A 17,024-nucleotide genomic window follows, 5' to 3' on the forward strand; every position below is an offset into this window, starting at 1 on the left:
ATTTAGATAACCTATCATTTTTTCCAAACGAAGGAGATACATCAAGCGATAGAACCAAACATATACCTCCGAAGTTCTTCTCATACACTCAAGAGCTCGAAAAGAATAAGAGATCAAAGTAAGATATTTCGATCATGCGACAATGCAGCCGACCTCTTCACAATCACTACCTACCTCGTATTCAGAAAACAATCCATAACATTGGAATGCGTCATCAGAAGGATCTATGACTGCTTATTCGAGGGGGAGCTTACGTGGTTGTACTCCTTTTACCTAACTATGGTTTTTCCCATTGGGTTTTACGAGAAAGGTTTTTAACAAGGCAACAAAGACGTTAAGCGAAGCGGATAGTCCACCGGTCCCCGGGGAGTGTTACGAAATTCAAAAAGGAGGAGCCGATTATGTTGAAAATATAAAAGTGTGGCCTGCTGTCACTATTTGCACAGTAAATTTATGCTTATATCGAGTGAAAACGTTCAATTGTATATATACCTAAAAACACTTCTATTCTCCTTAATAAGAAACTCTTCTCTCTATATCAGTGTTATTATTTCCACGGGTATAAATTTCGCCCTTATTTAAATTCATGAGATACAATAAAATTCTAGTTCTTTTATAACAGTAATCTGATTGTTAGGTTTATATGAAAACATATATATCAATGATATTACTATACAATATAAAGAATATAGCGTAACGATTGCGCGTACAGTGAAAAAGAATTAAAACATTCTTTGATAGGTTGCAGAGTTCAAACAAAAGTCCAACTCTTCTACTTCTCCTCTGCTGTGTGCTATGTGCTCCTTCACATCTTCTCTCTGTTGGTAATCCACCAATAAGAGGATTGCCTATGTAGTTTTTTTTTCTCGTTGAAGGTGCTAATTTGTGTGCTCTGCCTGAGACAATTCTTCAGGGAAATCAAGACGGAATTCTTCAGGGTTTTCCCTCTTTAGTCCCAGTCCACCATGATTTTCATGTTATCAAAATAGTCATCACATAAGACGTTTTTTTCCACCTCTAAAGAATTGCAGAGTCAAGTATCTATTCTTCGGATACAAGATCGTTCCAAAAAGCTTCATTCGACCCTGGGGGAAGCTGAGGTAGAGGACGGGGTTTTGGTAGAGAGTTGATCGAGATCGCGGATGGTGACGCCGGATAGGGGGCGAGGAGACCAGGGATGGGGAAGAGGAAGCGGTTCTAGAGCTATGACGTGCGGATGATGTTGGAGCCGTAATGCTTCTCTCTCATCCGTTCTCTTGTCCTAAATGAAATAATTGTTTTTCTTAAATTCCATTTCTTTAGATGGTATTTTTTCTTGGATTTGAAGAGTAAATCATAGTTTTATAATCTAAAATAACTTCTGATGAATCTCAGTGATGAATCCATATTTCAATAAGAGGTGATTTAGTAGGGTTTTATAATGCTACATTCATAAGGAGGATTTGTAGAACTTTTCATAATCCTATCCATAAGCAAGATTTGGTAAATCCTAAATTTTATGAAATCCCTAATTCAAAAGCCCCACTGGTGTTGTTTAACTAAATTTCAGGTAAAATTAACCTTTTGCTTTCTATGGGTATCCAAGTTTTCAGTAATATTAACCTTTTGCGTGTTCACTTCTTGAGAACTCGGACTCACGCTTATTTTTATAAATCTTGTGCACAAGGCATTGTTTAGTCACTGGAACCTAAAATTAAGTAGATGATGTGTCGAGTTTTAACCCGATTATCTAACTGCAAGTGCACAGTAAAGTACGCAGTAGTAATGCGGGATCGAATCCACAGGGACCGATGATCACACGTAGAGTTGCAGACAAGTTAATAGCTACAGCGAACAAAGATATATTTTGATGGTTTTTATTTAATTTTCTTTAGTGTCACAAAACATAAACAAGCTGTAAAAAGATGATTTAAACGATTTGAAAACTATTTTAAAACAAACGTTGGGCATTGGGAATTCTCAGGGATTTCTTTTTAATCAAGATACAATTAATGGCAGACACAGGGATATATTAAGAACCGTCTAGAACTCAAACACGATATTAGAATTAACCTACTTCCGTAGCGCTAATTCTCTATGTTATAGAAATCTCCACACTAACTTCCGCTGAGTTTCAATTTCTAAACAAGCATTAAGAACAGGTTCAATATGTTCACAAAGCGCAATAACATCAACTTCCGAGGGTTAAGGACACTTTGCTCATCTAAAGTATTTTCGGAAGTTCAAACAATCACTTTCGGTGCATCAAACAATCTGAAATCATGAACTAAGTGATCAATTCAGTTCAAGCAGTAAGAAATCCATTAGATGAAGAACCAAAACGTAATCCCTTAGTCTACACACGTTTTATGAATCAAAACATCAAGAAATCCCCTATGAGAACCCCTAAACCCAACTAGATGACTACTCACACATAACTAAGCAAGAACAAACGATTTTGATGAAGAAAACATGATAAGATTGTATTAAAACAGAGTAAAGGTTCAGAAGATCTTCTCCAAATGGTTTTGAGATGAACTCCTTTACAAATCTTCACAAATCACACAAAACAAGTACAAAACTCTCAAATCTCTCTCAAGAACTTGTAAATCTCCTTCTTGGTCGCCCCTGGTCTTTTCTGAGTCTCAAAGTCGAGTCTTTCTGTCATTATTGAGGGGAGTGGGTAAAAAGGAGTGAAAAGCTCGTTTGTGCGTGTGGAGCCCGTAGAGCCTGAGATCGGTCGATCCACATGGACCGGATCGGTCGATCTGTGCATGAAACCGTGGATCGGTCGATCCACATTGACCGGATCGGTCGATCTGTGCTCTGTGCGATCAATACTTCTCATTCGGTCCATTGTTCGGTCCATCTTGCTTCTGAATAAATCCCGAATGCGTTCTTTTCTTTCAAGCTATCTAGTAACCTGCATATTACACTTAAGAACACCAAAACGCATCAAATAGACCAAAACATTAATTAAAACCGACCATTTAATTGCTCCAAAACGAGTTTAAAACCGTTAAAAACACGGAATATCAACTCCCCCAGACTTGAATCTTTGCTTGTCCTCAAGTAAAGAGGATTAAAATTTGGGAGCTCACTAACCCTCAGTAGACCTTACCTTGTGATTTCGCTAACCACTTAAATCAGAGACTGTCAAGGCATTCATTCCAAATCCCCACCAAGACCGCGCAAACTTTTCCATATTTCAGACCTGCAAGTCTCAGTTTCAAGTAATCAACTCTTTACATTCATTAAAAAGGGCGTGACCTTTCCACCAAAGATATCTCCATCAGGTATAACGGGCTCGGTGTTTGGGAGGCTGTTTTAGTGTTTAATTAGGTGAGGCTCAAGTGTTTGTGGGTATCAGCGATAACAAAAAATGCAAAACATTATGCAAAATCGCTGGAGAAACCGAGTATATTGATAACCACGTTTTCGAACTGCTCAAGTCTCAAATGATCAAAACCCAACAAATCTCAAACTCTAACCCCAAATTTAAACAACGCATCATCTCTGGTACACAAAATAAAAATAAAATGTCTAAATCAAATCTACTGAATGAGATATAAACATGAACTCTCTTTTTTTTTTTTTTTTTTTTTTTTTTTTTTATGATTTTTTATATTTTTTTTTTTTTTTTTTTTTTTTTTTTTTTTTTTTTTTTAGTTTCAGAACGAAAACTTATACAAACCGAAATCGAATATATACACTGCGATGCAATCACACACTTACAACACCCAATTTTTCTATTTACACCTCTAGACACACAGGTCCGTGTCTAACCACCTAAATGTTCCGATCCTACCTAAGCAGTCGGATGAACCATGTCTACCCTAATCTCTCCATTGTTTTTGCACATGTATGCACATATAATCAGTGTGTAAGAATGCATGGAGATGAAATAAAAGGGTAAGGTGTAGGTGTGGTACCAAACTATTGATGAGTCTGGCCATTCAGGATTATTAAAGAGTGGTAAAATGTGGTAAAGAAAATCCTGAATGTGTATATGGTGTACCGTTTCCTGATGTTGATTCCTGGTCAAAAGAAATTAAATTCATTAATGGTCAAAAATAGTTGAGTCGATTACAATTCACCGAGACTTGATAAAAGATTTAAGGAGAGGTTGTTTGGTCAAGTGGTTCCTCGGTTTGTCTGCGCTAACAGTCCTGAAAAAATGGTCAATATGAAATGTAATGCACAACACACAAGGAAATAGTCTAATAATCATCACAGGGTCTGAGAAAAATACGTAGAGAGTTTTTAGAGTTTTTTTTTTTTTTTAAACACAATCAAATCCGATAAACTAAGAAAATAAAAGAATAGCAATATGGTACATAAGTAGCATCCTCCCCCAGACTTACTTCACACCGTCTCGGTGTGAAAATAATTCCAAGAGAGATTACCGATCAGGCGTTGCGGTCAGTGCGCCTCTTCGAGCGCCTCTCCAATGCTCCATCATCATCAGAGTCCTCCGCTGCTTCAGGTCCAGCAGCGGTGTCGTGAGCGCCTGTGTCACACATGTGTCGTGAGCGCCTTAGATCGACCGATCCATACGTGTCGGATCGACCGATCTCTTACATGGATCGCCCGTTCTGTTTCTTTAGGATCGATCGATCTCTGCCTGATCGTGATACATGCCTGAAAATCATCTAAAAACACAACCAAAAATCAATTCACACAAGAAAACATAATCACAAAAGAGAAAGAAAATCAAACCATGTGGGTTGCCTCCCACTCAGCGCTTGTTTAAAGTCGCGAGCCTGACTATTTTGTTGTCCTTAGGCGAGATCAGGTTCCGATAAAGGAATGTTGGTTCCTTCTTCGGGTTTTGCATCTGTGAAGTAAGGTTTTAGCCTCTGCCCATTTACTGTGAACTTCCTCCCATTCTCTTCCAAGACAACAGCTCCATAAGGTCTAACCTCTGTGATGGTGAAAGGTCCGGACCAACGAGACTTAAGCTTTCCAGGAAATAGCTTGAGTCTAGAGTTGAACAGAAGGACTTTGTCTCCAGCAGCGAAGTCTCTCGGGATTATCTTTCTGTCATGCCACGCCTTAGTTCTTTCCTTGTAGATTTTGGTGTTCTCATAGGCGTTCAACCGAATCTCGTCCAGCTCGTTCAACTGAACCATCCTCCTTTCTGCAGCGGTTTTAATGTCGAAGTTCATCAACTTCGTTGCCCAAAAACCACTGTACTCCAATTCCACAGGTAGGTGACAAGACTTTCCATAGACCAGATTAAAAGGAGTGGTGCCCAAGGGAGTCTTGTAGGCGGTTCTATACGCCCATAAGGCGTCATCAAGCTTCACAGCCCAGTCTTTCCTTGTTTTGCCTACAGCCTTCTCCAAAATCCCTTTGATTTCTCGGTTCGATATTTCAACCTGCCCACTTGTCTGAGGATGATAAGGTGTAGCTACCTTATGCTTTACTCCATGTTTCTTCAGCAGTTTATCGAACGTCTTGTTGATGAAGTGAGAGCCTCCATCACTAATAACCACTCTCGGGATCCCGAATCTTGGAAAAATGACTGTCTTGAACATTTTCTTGACAACACTAGAGTCATTTGTCTTGCTGGCTACTGCTTCCACCCACTTGGAGACATAATCAACCGCAACCAGGATGTACTCATTTCCATAAGAAGATGGGAAAGGGCCCATAAAATCAATTCCCCATACATCAAAAACTTCAACTTCAAGGATGAAATTTTGGGGCATCTCATTTCTCTTACTGATGTTGCCCTTCCGCTGACATGCATCACACTTTGAGACAAACTCATGGGCGTCTCTGAAAAGTGTAGGCCACCAGTAACCAGCCTGCAGGACCTTAGAAACCGTCTTGAATGTTGCAAAATGGCCTGCGTATTCTGAACTGTGGCAGTGGAAAAGAATCCCTTGCATCTCATTCTCCAGAACACATCTCCTGAATAAACCATCTGAGCATCTCTTGTAGAGGAAGGGATCATCCCAGTAGTAGTGGTTCACATCTCTCATGAACTTCTTCCTCTCATACCCCTTCAGGTTCGGTGGTTCAATTCCAGCACATAGGTAGTTTGCAAAGTCTGCAAACCATGGGAGATCATCCTGAATTTGTCTCATGACACAGCAATCAGCCTGATCCAAATACTCATCCTCCAGCAAGGTGATCACATAGACATTCTCCTCGGGTAATGTATCATCCAGTGGTGTTTCAGCTTCCACTCTCATTCGGGAAAGATGATCTGCCACTCCATTTTCTGCTCCTCTCTTGTCTCTGATCTCAATATCAAACTCCTGTAGCAGTAAGATCCACCTTAAGAGTCTCGGTTTAGCATCTTTTTTCGTCATCAGGTACTTCAAGGCTGCATGATCTGTGTGCACAATTACTTTCGAGCCCACCAAATAGGACCTGAACTTCTCGAAAGCATAAACTACTGCCAGCAACTCCTTCTCAGTGGTAGCATACTTGATTTGAGCATCATCAAGCGTTCGGCTGGCATAATAGATCACATGGAGTTTCTTGTCTTTTCTCTGCCCCAAAACAGCTCCAATCGCGTAATCACTTGCGTCACACATTATTTCAAATGGCAAGTCCCAATCTGGTGGCTGCACAATGGGAGCACTGACTAGAGACTTCTTGAGAATCTGAAACGCAGCGAGGCAGTCAGCATCAAAAACAAACTTCGCTTCTTTGCACAGCAGACGGGTGAGTGGCCTCGCTATCATAGAGAAGTCTTTGATAAACCTCCTGTAGAAACCGGCATGTCCCAGAAAACTCCGAATATCCCTCACTGTCCTAGGAGGCTGTAGGCTGGTCATAACTTCAATCTTTGCTTTGTCAACCTCGATACCCTGCTCTGATATCCTGTGACCCAAAACAATGCCATCTTTCACCATGAAATGGCACTTCTCCCAATTTAGCACCAAGTTCTTCTCCTCACATCTTTCCAGCACCTTGCACAGATTAGCAAGGCAGTCGGTAAATGAAGAACCGTAGACTGAGAAATCGTCCATAAAAACCTCCATAATGTCCTCAATAAGATCAGTAAAGATCGACATCATGCATCTCTGGAAAGTGGCAGGAGCATTGCACAATCCGAAGGGCATTCTCCTGTAGGCAAAAGTACCGTATGGACAGGTGAATGTTGTCTTCTCTTGGTCGTCTGGATGAATGGGTATCTGAAAGAACCCGGAGTAGCCATCGAGAAAACAGTAGTAGGGGTGGTTGGCTAGTCTTTCCAGCATCTGGTCAATGAAAGGAAGTGGGAAGTGGTCCTTCCTTGTGGCTGAGTTTAGCTTCCTGTAGTCAATGCACATCCTATGCCCTGTGACTGTTCTGGTAGGAATCAGCTCAGCCTTCTCATTTGTGATGACAGTGATGCCACCCTTCTTAGGAACCACATGAACCGGGCTCACCCAAGTGCTGTCTGAAATTGGGTAGATCACCCCTGCACTCAACAGCTTTAGAATCTCCTTTTTCACAACTTCCATCAGTTTGGGATTCAGTCTTCGCTGGTGCTCTATGGACGTCTTTGACTCATCCTCCAAGTGAATCTTGTGCATGCAAAGATCTGGAGAAATACCTGTAATATCATCCAAAGAGTACCCCAATGCTTTTCTATACTTTCGCAATTTTGAAAGAAGCAAAGCGGTCTCCACATTATTCAGGTTAGCACAAATAATAACAGGATATGTGGAATTCGGTCCCAAGAATGCATACCTCAGCCCAGCTGGGAGGGCTTTAAGTTCCACCTTTGGAGCATTCTCCTCACTCCAATCTGGTTGGGAGGATGACGGTTTGACGGTTTTATCGGTGCCTGAGTCTTCAAGGCTGACATAGGCGACATGCTTCTCAATCGGTGAGGCTGAATCCAAAATCTCAGAAAATCCAACCACTTCTTGGTTCATGAACCCGAACTCACTCTCCCTTTGGGTCAATGCGACTTGTAGAGGATCATCAGTGTGCAACTCTTCATCCATTTCCTCCACCAGTTCAGTCAATGTATCAACCCAGAAAGTCTGTCCATCAATAGTCGGATTTTTCAGCACCTTCTCCACATTGTATCTCATCGCCATGTCTCCTAGACGTAAGTCTATATGCCCATTCTGTACATCAATCATGGCTCCAGCAGTAGCTAAAAACGGTCTGCCCAAAATGAGAGGATCTTTAGGTTCCTCTTCCAGCTCCAGAACTACAAAATCGGTAAGCACATATCCCTTTCCAACACCAACAGGGATGTTTTCTAGTACACCGACTGGTCTTCGCACTGATCGGTCAGCAAGGACCAAGGAGATCCTTGTAGGTTTGTAGTTCGTCATGCCTAGCCTCTCAGAGACAGAGAAAGGCATTAGGCTCACTCCTGAACCCAGATCGCAGAGACTCTTCTCAAAGGTAAGTGATCCAATGCGGCATGGTAGAACAAATGCTCCGGGATCTTCACGCTTTTTAGGCATGACATTTTGTAGAACTGCGCTACATTCCTCATTGAGCATCAACACACCACGCTCTAGGCTCATCTTATCGGTAAGAATCTCCTTCATGTACCTTTTAAGAGAAGGTACCATCTTCACCGCTTCAACGAATGGCAATCTCACATGTAACTCCCCAACAAGGTTCTTTAGCTTCTCGTACTCACGTTCTTTGATCTTCTGCCTTGGTCTGGATGGGTATGGAGCCTTAGGAACATAAGCAGGAGGCGCCACATACACCTCTTCAGGTTCAGAGGAATTTGGCTTTGTTGACACGGGATCGGTCGATCCAGATGGACCGGATCGGTCGATCTCCTTCCCCTTGGATCGGTCGATCTGTTCTTGAGATCGGTCGATCTCTTTCTCATTCGATCCCTCAATCGTTTTTCCACTCCTAAGTGTTACAGCATTCACAAACTCCTTGGGATTCGTCTCTGACTTCCCTGGTAGAAATCCAGGTGCTGTTCTGCTGCTGGAGGCGGTTTGAGCAACTTGCTTTTCCAAAACTTTCAAATGGGTGTTCAAAGCTTCAAACTTCCCATTAAGCTCTCCATACATGTTATCCACCTTGGTGTTTATCTCTGCAGTGCTATTCTTCTGACCTTCTAGCACCATTTGCAGCATCTTCTTAATTTCGTTATCCTGAGAAGACTGTGACGAAGAGGCATTCCCTTGATTCTGGTAGTTGTTGTACTGCTGCCTTTGCTGAAATCCTGAGTTGCCCGAGTTGTTCCCCTGATATTGATTTCTGTTCTGATATCCTTGGTTGAACACACTCTGGTTCTGATTCTGGTTCTGCCTGTTTCCTGCCTGAGGGTAGGACTGATGTTGTGGATTCTCCACATTGTTGCTCCGGTAAGACAGATTATTTTGCTGATTTTGACTCCATCCAAGGTTCTGATTGTAGCCTCTGTTGTAGTTTCCTTGACCACCAATGTAGTTCACATCAGCTTGCATATCATCTGAATCATCACCAACAGTTTCTTGTGAGGAACGATAGCCTTGCTCCTCCACAAATTTCACAGATTTCTGATCTCTCTTGAGAAGCATCTCAATCTTGGCATTCAGCTCATCTATCTTCTTGGATTCATAACCAACACCCTTCTGGCTGGTGTCAAACCTTGACTTGCGGTTTGCTTTGCTGGATGACAGGTTGTTCAGCAAGGTGTAAGCTTCTTCAACAGTCTTGGTCATGAAATCACCATTACTTGCTGTGTCCATGGCATCTTGACTCTCTTCATGAACTCCATTATAGAAAATGTTCAGCAAGCTCACATCAGTGTAACCATGGTGAGGGCAGTCCTGTGTGTACTCCTTGAAACGCTCCCAAGCCTCATGAAAGCTTTCTGAATCAAGCTGCTGAAAGCTTCCAATTCTGCTTCTCAGATATGTGGACCTTGACTTGGTGAAGAAATGCTGTAGAAAAGCAGCTCTTGTCTCTTCCCATGTAGTAAGAGATCCTGGAGGGATGGACTTTAACCATCTGATAGCTTTATCAGCTAAGGAAAACGGGAACAACCTGCATTTCAAAGCGCCTTGAGGAACTCCATTATGTCTGCTGGTGTCACAGACTCGCTCAAAATGCTCCAAGTGATACATCGGGTCCTCAGACGGGTTTCCATGAAACGGATTTTTCTCCACCAAATTAATGAGACCAGTCTTGATCTCAAAGTCTCTTCTCTCAATGGGAGGTGGGCGAATCCCAGAACGATCGGCATAGAATGCATCTGGTGTATCATAATGTGCAAGCGTCATCCTAGGCATGCCATAGTCTCCAGCCTGTTGTCTTGCAGCTACACCAGCCTGCTGATTATCACCAGCATTGTTGCCTTCTCGTTCATCTACAGGAATTGGATTTTGCGGGTTGTCCTGAAACTGGTCTTCTTGGTGTTCAGCCATTTCAACCTCTTCAGCGGACTCAAGTCTTTTCTTTTTCACTTGTCTCTCTAGGCGGCCGAGCTCTAACTCCAAAGGTATTAAATTCGATGATCCTTTGCTTCTAGTATGAAATCCGCTCATTCACCTGAAAACACAAACAGAAAGAGAAAGACAGAAACATTAGACAAAATAAAAATGCTATAGTCTTAAACTGATCATTAACTCTAGGGTGACCAAATGGTCCCCGGCAACGGCGCCAAAAACTTGATGTGTCGAGTTTTAACCCGATTATCTAACTGCAAGTGCACAGTAAAGTACGCAGTAGTAATGCGGGATCGAATCCACAGGGACCGATGATCACACGTAGAGTTGCAGACAAGTTAATAGCTACAGCGAACAAAGATATATTTTTGATGGTTTTTATTTAATTTTCTTTAGTGTCACAAAACATAAACAAGCTGTAAAAAGATGATTTAAACGATTTGAAAACTATTTTAAAACAAACGTTGGGCATTGGGAATTCTCAGGGATTTCTTTTTAATCAAGATACAATTAATGGCAGACACAGGGATATATTAAGAACCGTCTAGAACTCAAACACGATATTAGAATTAACCTACTTCCGTAGCGCTAATTCTCTATGTTATAGAAATCTCCACACTAACTTCCGCTGAGTTTCAATTTCTAAACAAGCATTAAGAACAGGTTCAATATGTTCACAAAGCGCAATAACATCAACTTCCGAGGGTTAAGGACACTTTGCTCATCTAAAGTATTTTCGGAAGTTCAAACAATCACTTTCGGTGCATCAAACAATCTGAAATCATGAACTAAGTGATCAATTCAGTTCAAGCAGTAAGAAATCCATTAGATGAAGAACCAAAACGTAATCCCTTAGTCTACACACGTTTTATGAATCAAAACATCAAGAAATCCCCTATGAGAACCCCTAAACCCAACTAGATGACTACTCACACATAACTAAGCAAGAACAACACGATTTTGATGAAGAAAACATGATAAGATTGTATTAAAACAGAGTAAAGGTTCAGAAGATCTTCTCCAAATGGTTTTGAGATGAACTCCTTTACAAATCTTCACAAATCACACAAAACAAGTACAAAACTCTCAAATCTCTCTCAAGAACTTGTAAATCTCCTTCTTGGTCGCCCCTGGTCTTTTCTGAGTCTCAAAAGTCGAGTCCTTCTGTCCATTATTGAGGGGAGTGGGTAAAAAGGAGTGAAAAGCTCGTTTGTGCGTGTGGAGCCCGTAGAGCGTGGGATCGGTCGATCCACATGGACCGGATCGGTCGATCTGTTGCTGAAACCGTGGATCGGTCGATCCACATTGACCGGATCGGTCGATCTGTGGCTCTGTGCGATCAATACTTCTCGTTCGGTCCATTGTTCGGTCCATCTTGCTTCTGAATAAATCCCGAATGCGTTCTTTTCTTTCAAGCTATCTAGTAACCTGCATATTACACTTAAGAACACCAAAACGCATCAAATAGACCAAAACATTAATTAAAACCGACCATTTAATTGCTCCAATACGAGTTTAAAACCGTTAAAAATACGGAATATCAGTAGACAAACTAGAAATATGGGGGATATTGTGTGGTTGTATTTCATATAATTTCACGTGGCCCAACCTGTTGCTGTTCATCAATCAATCAAAGTATGTAGACAATAGTGAACCCACACACACGGTCGATCTTCTTTTTCTATGCTCGTGTCCCTGCATCATCGGTGCAAAGATGACACCACAATTGAGCAATGAAGAAGATAAATCAAGAGACAAAATAGATACAAGCAACCAACTATTGCGTTACTAGAAATCGCCTAAACAATCTATTACAAGACTTGCTTATCAGCTTTACACAACTTGTTAACACCATAACAGCTGCTACTGAAAGATTCTTAATCTACTCAAACTTGTCTCTCTGTCGTCAGTACTTCAGCAACTGCTTCAGCACGACCCAAGAACACTCTCAAGAACTTTTCTCTCTCTATATGATCAGCCTCTATGTCTATGTCTTTTTACGGACGATCCATAGCTATCTTATATTATTCTCCACTTCCTGAAACCCTAGTCTCTAAGGCAACATGGATATGAACATCTTCCATAACATCAAGTGTAACTTTTCTTTTTTTGGAATGCACTTATTTCTCTTCTTTTAAGTCATAAACTTGCTCTTCAAGTTTATTTCTCTTTCCATATCTCCAAGATACTCTCTTGCTCTCCAAGTCTACACGATTCCCGTTCAGCACCTTGATTCCACATGGTCTTCACCACTCAACACGACGTCTTTTTTTAGCAACTACGTCAGCGACTAATTCAGGGCGGACATCTCTAACCCCATGATTACTTCTTGTGTTAGATTGGGATGTTGAGCAAAAGATAGTTAGCAATAAGACAACCTAAGAACTCGGGTCTAGCTGAGTTTGAACTCATTCGAAACTAGTTTACTCCCCTCAAAATCATTGGGTTGTGACTAACTTTGGAAATGCGTGTATTGCATGAAAAACCCTGACGTAACACATGGTTATCATATAAATTTTCTTTGCCAATTTTTTTATATGCAGACTTCAAATAAGATTTTACAATAGATGTTTTAAACCCGTATTAGTTGAATTGATCTGCTCTTTACCAATCAACAATATAATAAGATCGATCTACAAGTAAAACTGATTCAAAATTTGATCATAGATATCCCAAAAGTTCAATCAAATATAAACCAAACTAATTTTAAAAGAGAGAGGGACAAATCAGACCAAAACTTGAAAGCTATTTTTTTTTTGGAACAAAAAACTTGAAAGCTAGTTAAGTAGTTACTTTCGTTGAAAGTATGAATATGTTTGATATCTGAACCAAAATATAAAAACACATGCCAAATTAATCGCAACTAGATTCAATTTTACTTTAGTCTAGTGCAAAACTAAACTCGCATTATATTTGGTACCATCCATACAAATTATATTTGGATTTTGGTGTATCCTCTCCCCATGTGAGATTTTTGCGGTGACCAATCAAAATCATTACTGAAATATCTTATAATTAAGCTAAATATCGTTAGTTGGCAATTTAAAAAGTATGGAAGGAGATATAACGAACATATCCCAAAATGGTAGGATTTGATTAAATATGCATATACTCTTATTAGAAATGTGAACAAATAGACTTAACTTAATATTTATTTCCACTATAAAATAGCGAGAACTTAATTTAAAAAGGAGAAAAGGTATGCTGTAGTTGTGATTTACTAGTTACAACAAGAACACACATGGGATGTTAGACCATGATTATCCATGAAACCCACTAAGGGTTTTTTAATTTTTTCTTTTTCTTTGTCAGATTAGAAAATTAAAAAATTAAAAAGCGCACCAATCGCGAATCGCCACGTGTCGGTGGAACACGCAAACAGACCAAAATCGATCTTTATTTGGTGCTTTCTGTAACTGATTCTTATGTTTCTATGGGATCCACGCAATACTTTTTTTCAAAAAATCCCTTTAAAAACCTGCGATAATCCTGTCGAAGTAAGATTCGGATTCCAATAATCCAACGGTCAGAGAAAAATCACAAGAAATTTTCACAACCGTAGGATCTGTCCCTTAACCACCTTGTGGTGCCGGTCTTTGTCTTTATTAATTGTCGAAATTTTAAAAAAGCACCAAACTTATGTCTCTCATGTGACCGACCACCGCATCTTCAGTTGATCTGTCTTTGCCCCCATTTTGTCTCCCCCACACAAATTGAGTAAGAAGACTTTAGATATCAAACGACTTTACGTGTCACTCTCTTATTGGTCTTTATCGGTTTAATCGTGTGGACCAAGGAAGCAACATATATAAAGCACGACGCGGTAGTGCCATTACTACAAGAAGAGAAGTGTGTGTGAAAAGAAAGTTCTCATATTTCAAAATAATAAAGAAGTTAAGAAATGGAGAAAGATGGACTCGAGCTTGAGATAACGGAGCTGAGACTTGGACTTCCGGGGAGAGATGTGACGGAGAAGATGATGAAGAAGAGAGGTTTCACGGAGATGATCATGACGTCTTCCGGAAGTAATAGTGAACAATGTGAGAGCGGCGTTGTTTCATCTGGTGTTGACGTGGAGAAGGTTAATGAAACGCCGGCGGTGAAAACTCAGGTGGTGGGGTGGCCGCCGGTTTGCTCTTACCGGAGGAAAAACAGCTGTAAGGAAGTTTCGACGACGAAAGTGGGGTTAGGGTATGTGAAAGTTAGTATGGATGGTGTACCTTACTTGAGGAAGATGGATCTTGGTTCAAACCAAGGTTATGATGATTTAGCCTTTGCTCTCGATAAGCTCTTCGGTTTCCATGGCATTGGTTAGTAAATGAATTCTCGCGTATTAAACTAATGTAGAGTGGTTAGGTCACATGAAAATAACTAATTAATCGATAGTACGAGTGATTAGATTAAGAACTAAAGCGTTTTAATAGGTAATGCAAGAAATTGTTAATAGGAACACATATGGAAATCTTAATACATGTTTTAGACTTAATTAAGAGTGTTGTGGTCTCTTCTTATTCATCTGGTGAATATCAGATTTAGGTGGTTTAAGTTTAGTTCTAACTAGAAAAATCTTGAGTTAGCTCGTCATGACCTGCCTAGTCTTAAAACTAGAGTTTTAAATTTCATTTTTTCTTTCTTTTAGAATGAATAGTCTTTAAACAAGACACTATAAACCAGAAATTGGACTTCTATAACTATCACAATATAATCAACACACGATTAATATTTACAGATGGTGATAACTGCGAATACGTTACCATATACGAAGACAAAGATGGAGATTGGATGCTCGCGGGAGATGTACCTTGGGGGTATATGTTCATATCTCTTGGCTTAGATTAGATCTCATTATAAACTTCAGAGGGGGGGGGGGGGGGGGGGGGGGGGGGGGGGGGGGGGGGGTTTATTGGAACATGAATTTCTGTGGAATTTGATGATTTTAATAGTTGAGAGGATTTTACAAGTTAACTAGATTTAACAAATTATATCAAATACTTTTACATAGATTTTCATTACTTGTGTATAGAATTCTATTGATTGTTATTAACTTTTAAAGTAAGAAATTAACGGTGGTAGAAAAAAATGGAAAGAAAATCATTTCAATTAAGGTAATTCTTAAACAACTTTTAAAAAAGTTTTTCTCACAAAAAAGATCTCAAGAAATAAAATTACCAAAAATTTAATTTCTTCTTTTTAGTTTATAGATATATAAATAATAAATAATAAAAATTTTTTATATAATTTCGAAATATATGTTTTAAATTTGAATTTTTGTAAAAAAAATTTGAATTATTATTTTTGAAATGTTTTTTAAAAGATTTGAAAGTGCTTTTTAAAACTATTTTTACAATTTTTATTTTAAATTTTTAATATTTTTTTCTATTTTTTTAAGTTGTGAATTTTATTATGTTAAAGTTGTGATTTGTATATTATTTCATTCTTCAATTTGAGTTTTTGTATGTGAGTGTATTTTATTACATTGATTTCAAAAATCTTATGGGTATAGATGGTATTCTCAAAGTTGAGTACTATGAGTAAAAACAAAGAAAATTTACATCCCAATAACAATAGATTTTAATAGAATCTTAAAATCAATGAAAACTAAATTTTTCCAATAACAAAGGATTTTGAGTGGAATTTAAAAATCATCACCCCAATAACAATGGATTCTATTTAGATTTTAAAAATTCACAAACCAATAACAACGGAATCTCAAAATTTAATAATTCCTCTAGAATTCTTTCCCCAATAACACCCCCTAAATTGGTTTGGGTATTTTGATTTTGCAGAATGTTCATAGAGTCATGCAGGAGGTTGAGGATTATGAAAAGATCCGAGGCTACCGGATTTGGGCTGCAGCCTAGGGAGTAAACGAGTGATATGACGGCTTGAACAAGATGCAAGGGACTGGTTAATTAATTTAACCTTTAACTGGACCAAGATCATTTAGAACATTTTCCCAACTCATGTTATATGTAGTATATATATCTTATACAGTGCCATTCTGTAAGACAATTTCAAGTTATGGTTTGCATAATTATCTTCAGAAAGACAGCTCTATATACTATCTTTGTTTCTTGATTGTTGTTAGGGCAACATTATTGGTTCTACAAAATTTTGTCCTTAGAATAAATTAGTATTATTTTTTAGTTAGGGACAAATGCTTAAGGACTTTTGTCAATTTGTTGATTATTGGTAAGACAAAACGTCTTAGCATATTTTATAATATTTATTTTAATGTGTGATAAGATATAAAAGATACATTTTAAATAAAACATAAAAGAGAAGTTAACATTAGATTGAAAGAAAAAGAAAATTACAACAAAAAAAATTAAAAAAAACAGAAAAAAAAATAAAAAAAACATAATTAAAAGGAAACAAACATTTTATTAAATTCATAAAAACTTATAAATTACATGTTATTTGGAAGATGTCCAAATTTAATCCATATATTTTCAATCAAATCATTTTTTAAATTATGATGGGCTTGTCTATTGCGAACGTTCGTTCGACGATCCATTGTATTGCCGAGAGGCGAAGGCATATTGACGGAAAATCTTTCCTCTTCACTTTCTTCAAATCTAGGAACCACATATTGTGTCCTTGCTGCCCGTTCATCCTCGACAATCATATTATGGAGGATACATGCTCTCATAATATTTTCTATTTTTTGTTTATCCCATA

General features: G+C 39.0%; 1 protein-coding gene and 1 non-coding gene across 2 annotated transcripts; both read left to right on the forward strand.

Moving 5' to 3' along the window:
* Positions 1-9,705: 9,705 nt before the first annotated feature.
* On the forward strand, positions 9,706-9,812 carry LOC125603863. The gene has a single exon (XR_007335787.1). It is a non-coding gene; the product is annotated as a small nucleolar RNA R71 (small nucleolar RNA).
* Positions 9,813-14,154: 4,342 nt separating this feature from the next.
* Positions 14,155-16,421, forward strand: LOC125603862 (auxin-responsive protein IAA19-like). The gene is made up of 3 exons (XM_048774597.1): positions 14,155-14,653; positions 15,073-15,151; positions 16,130-16,421. The coding sequence occupies exons 1-3, from the start codon at positions 14,245-14,247 to the stop codon at positions 16,209-16,211; spliced, it is 570 nt and encodes a 189-aa protein (XP_048630554.1). The 5' UTR covers positions 14,155-14,244; the 3' UTR covers positions 16,212-16,421.
* Positions 16,422-17,024: the final 603 nt, after the last annotated feature.

This window comes from Brassica napus, unplaced genomic scaffold, assembly GCF_020379485.1.
Source record: "Brassica napus cultivar Da-Ae unplaced genomic scaffold, Da-Ae ScsIHWf_416;HRSCAF=644, whole genome shotgun sequence".
Lineage (NCBI taxonomy): Eukaryota > Viridiplantae > Streptophyta > Magnoliopsida > Brassicales > Brassicaceae > Brassica > Brassica napus.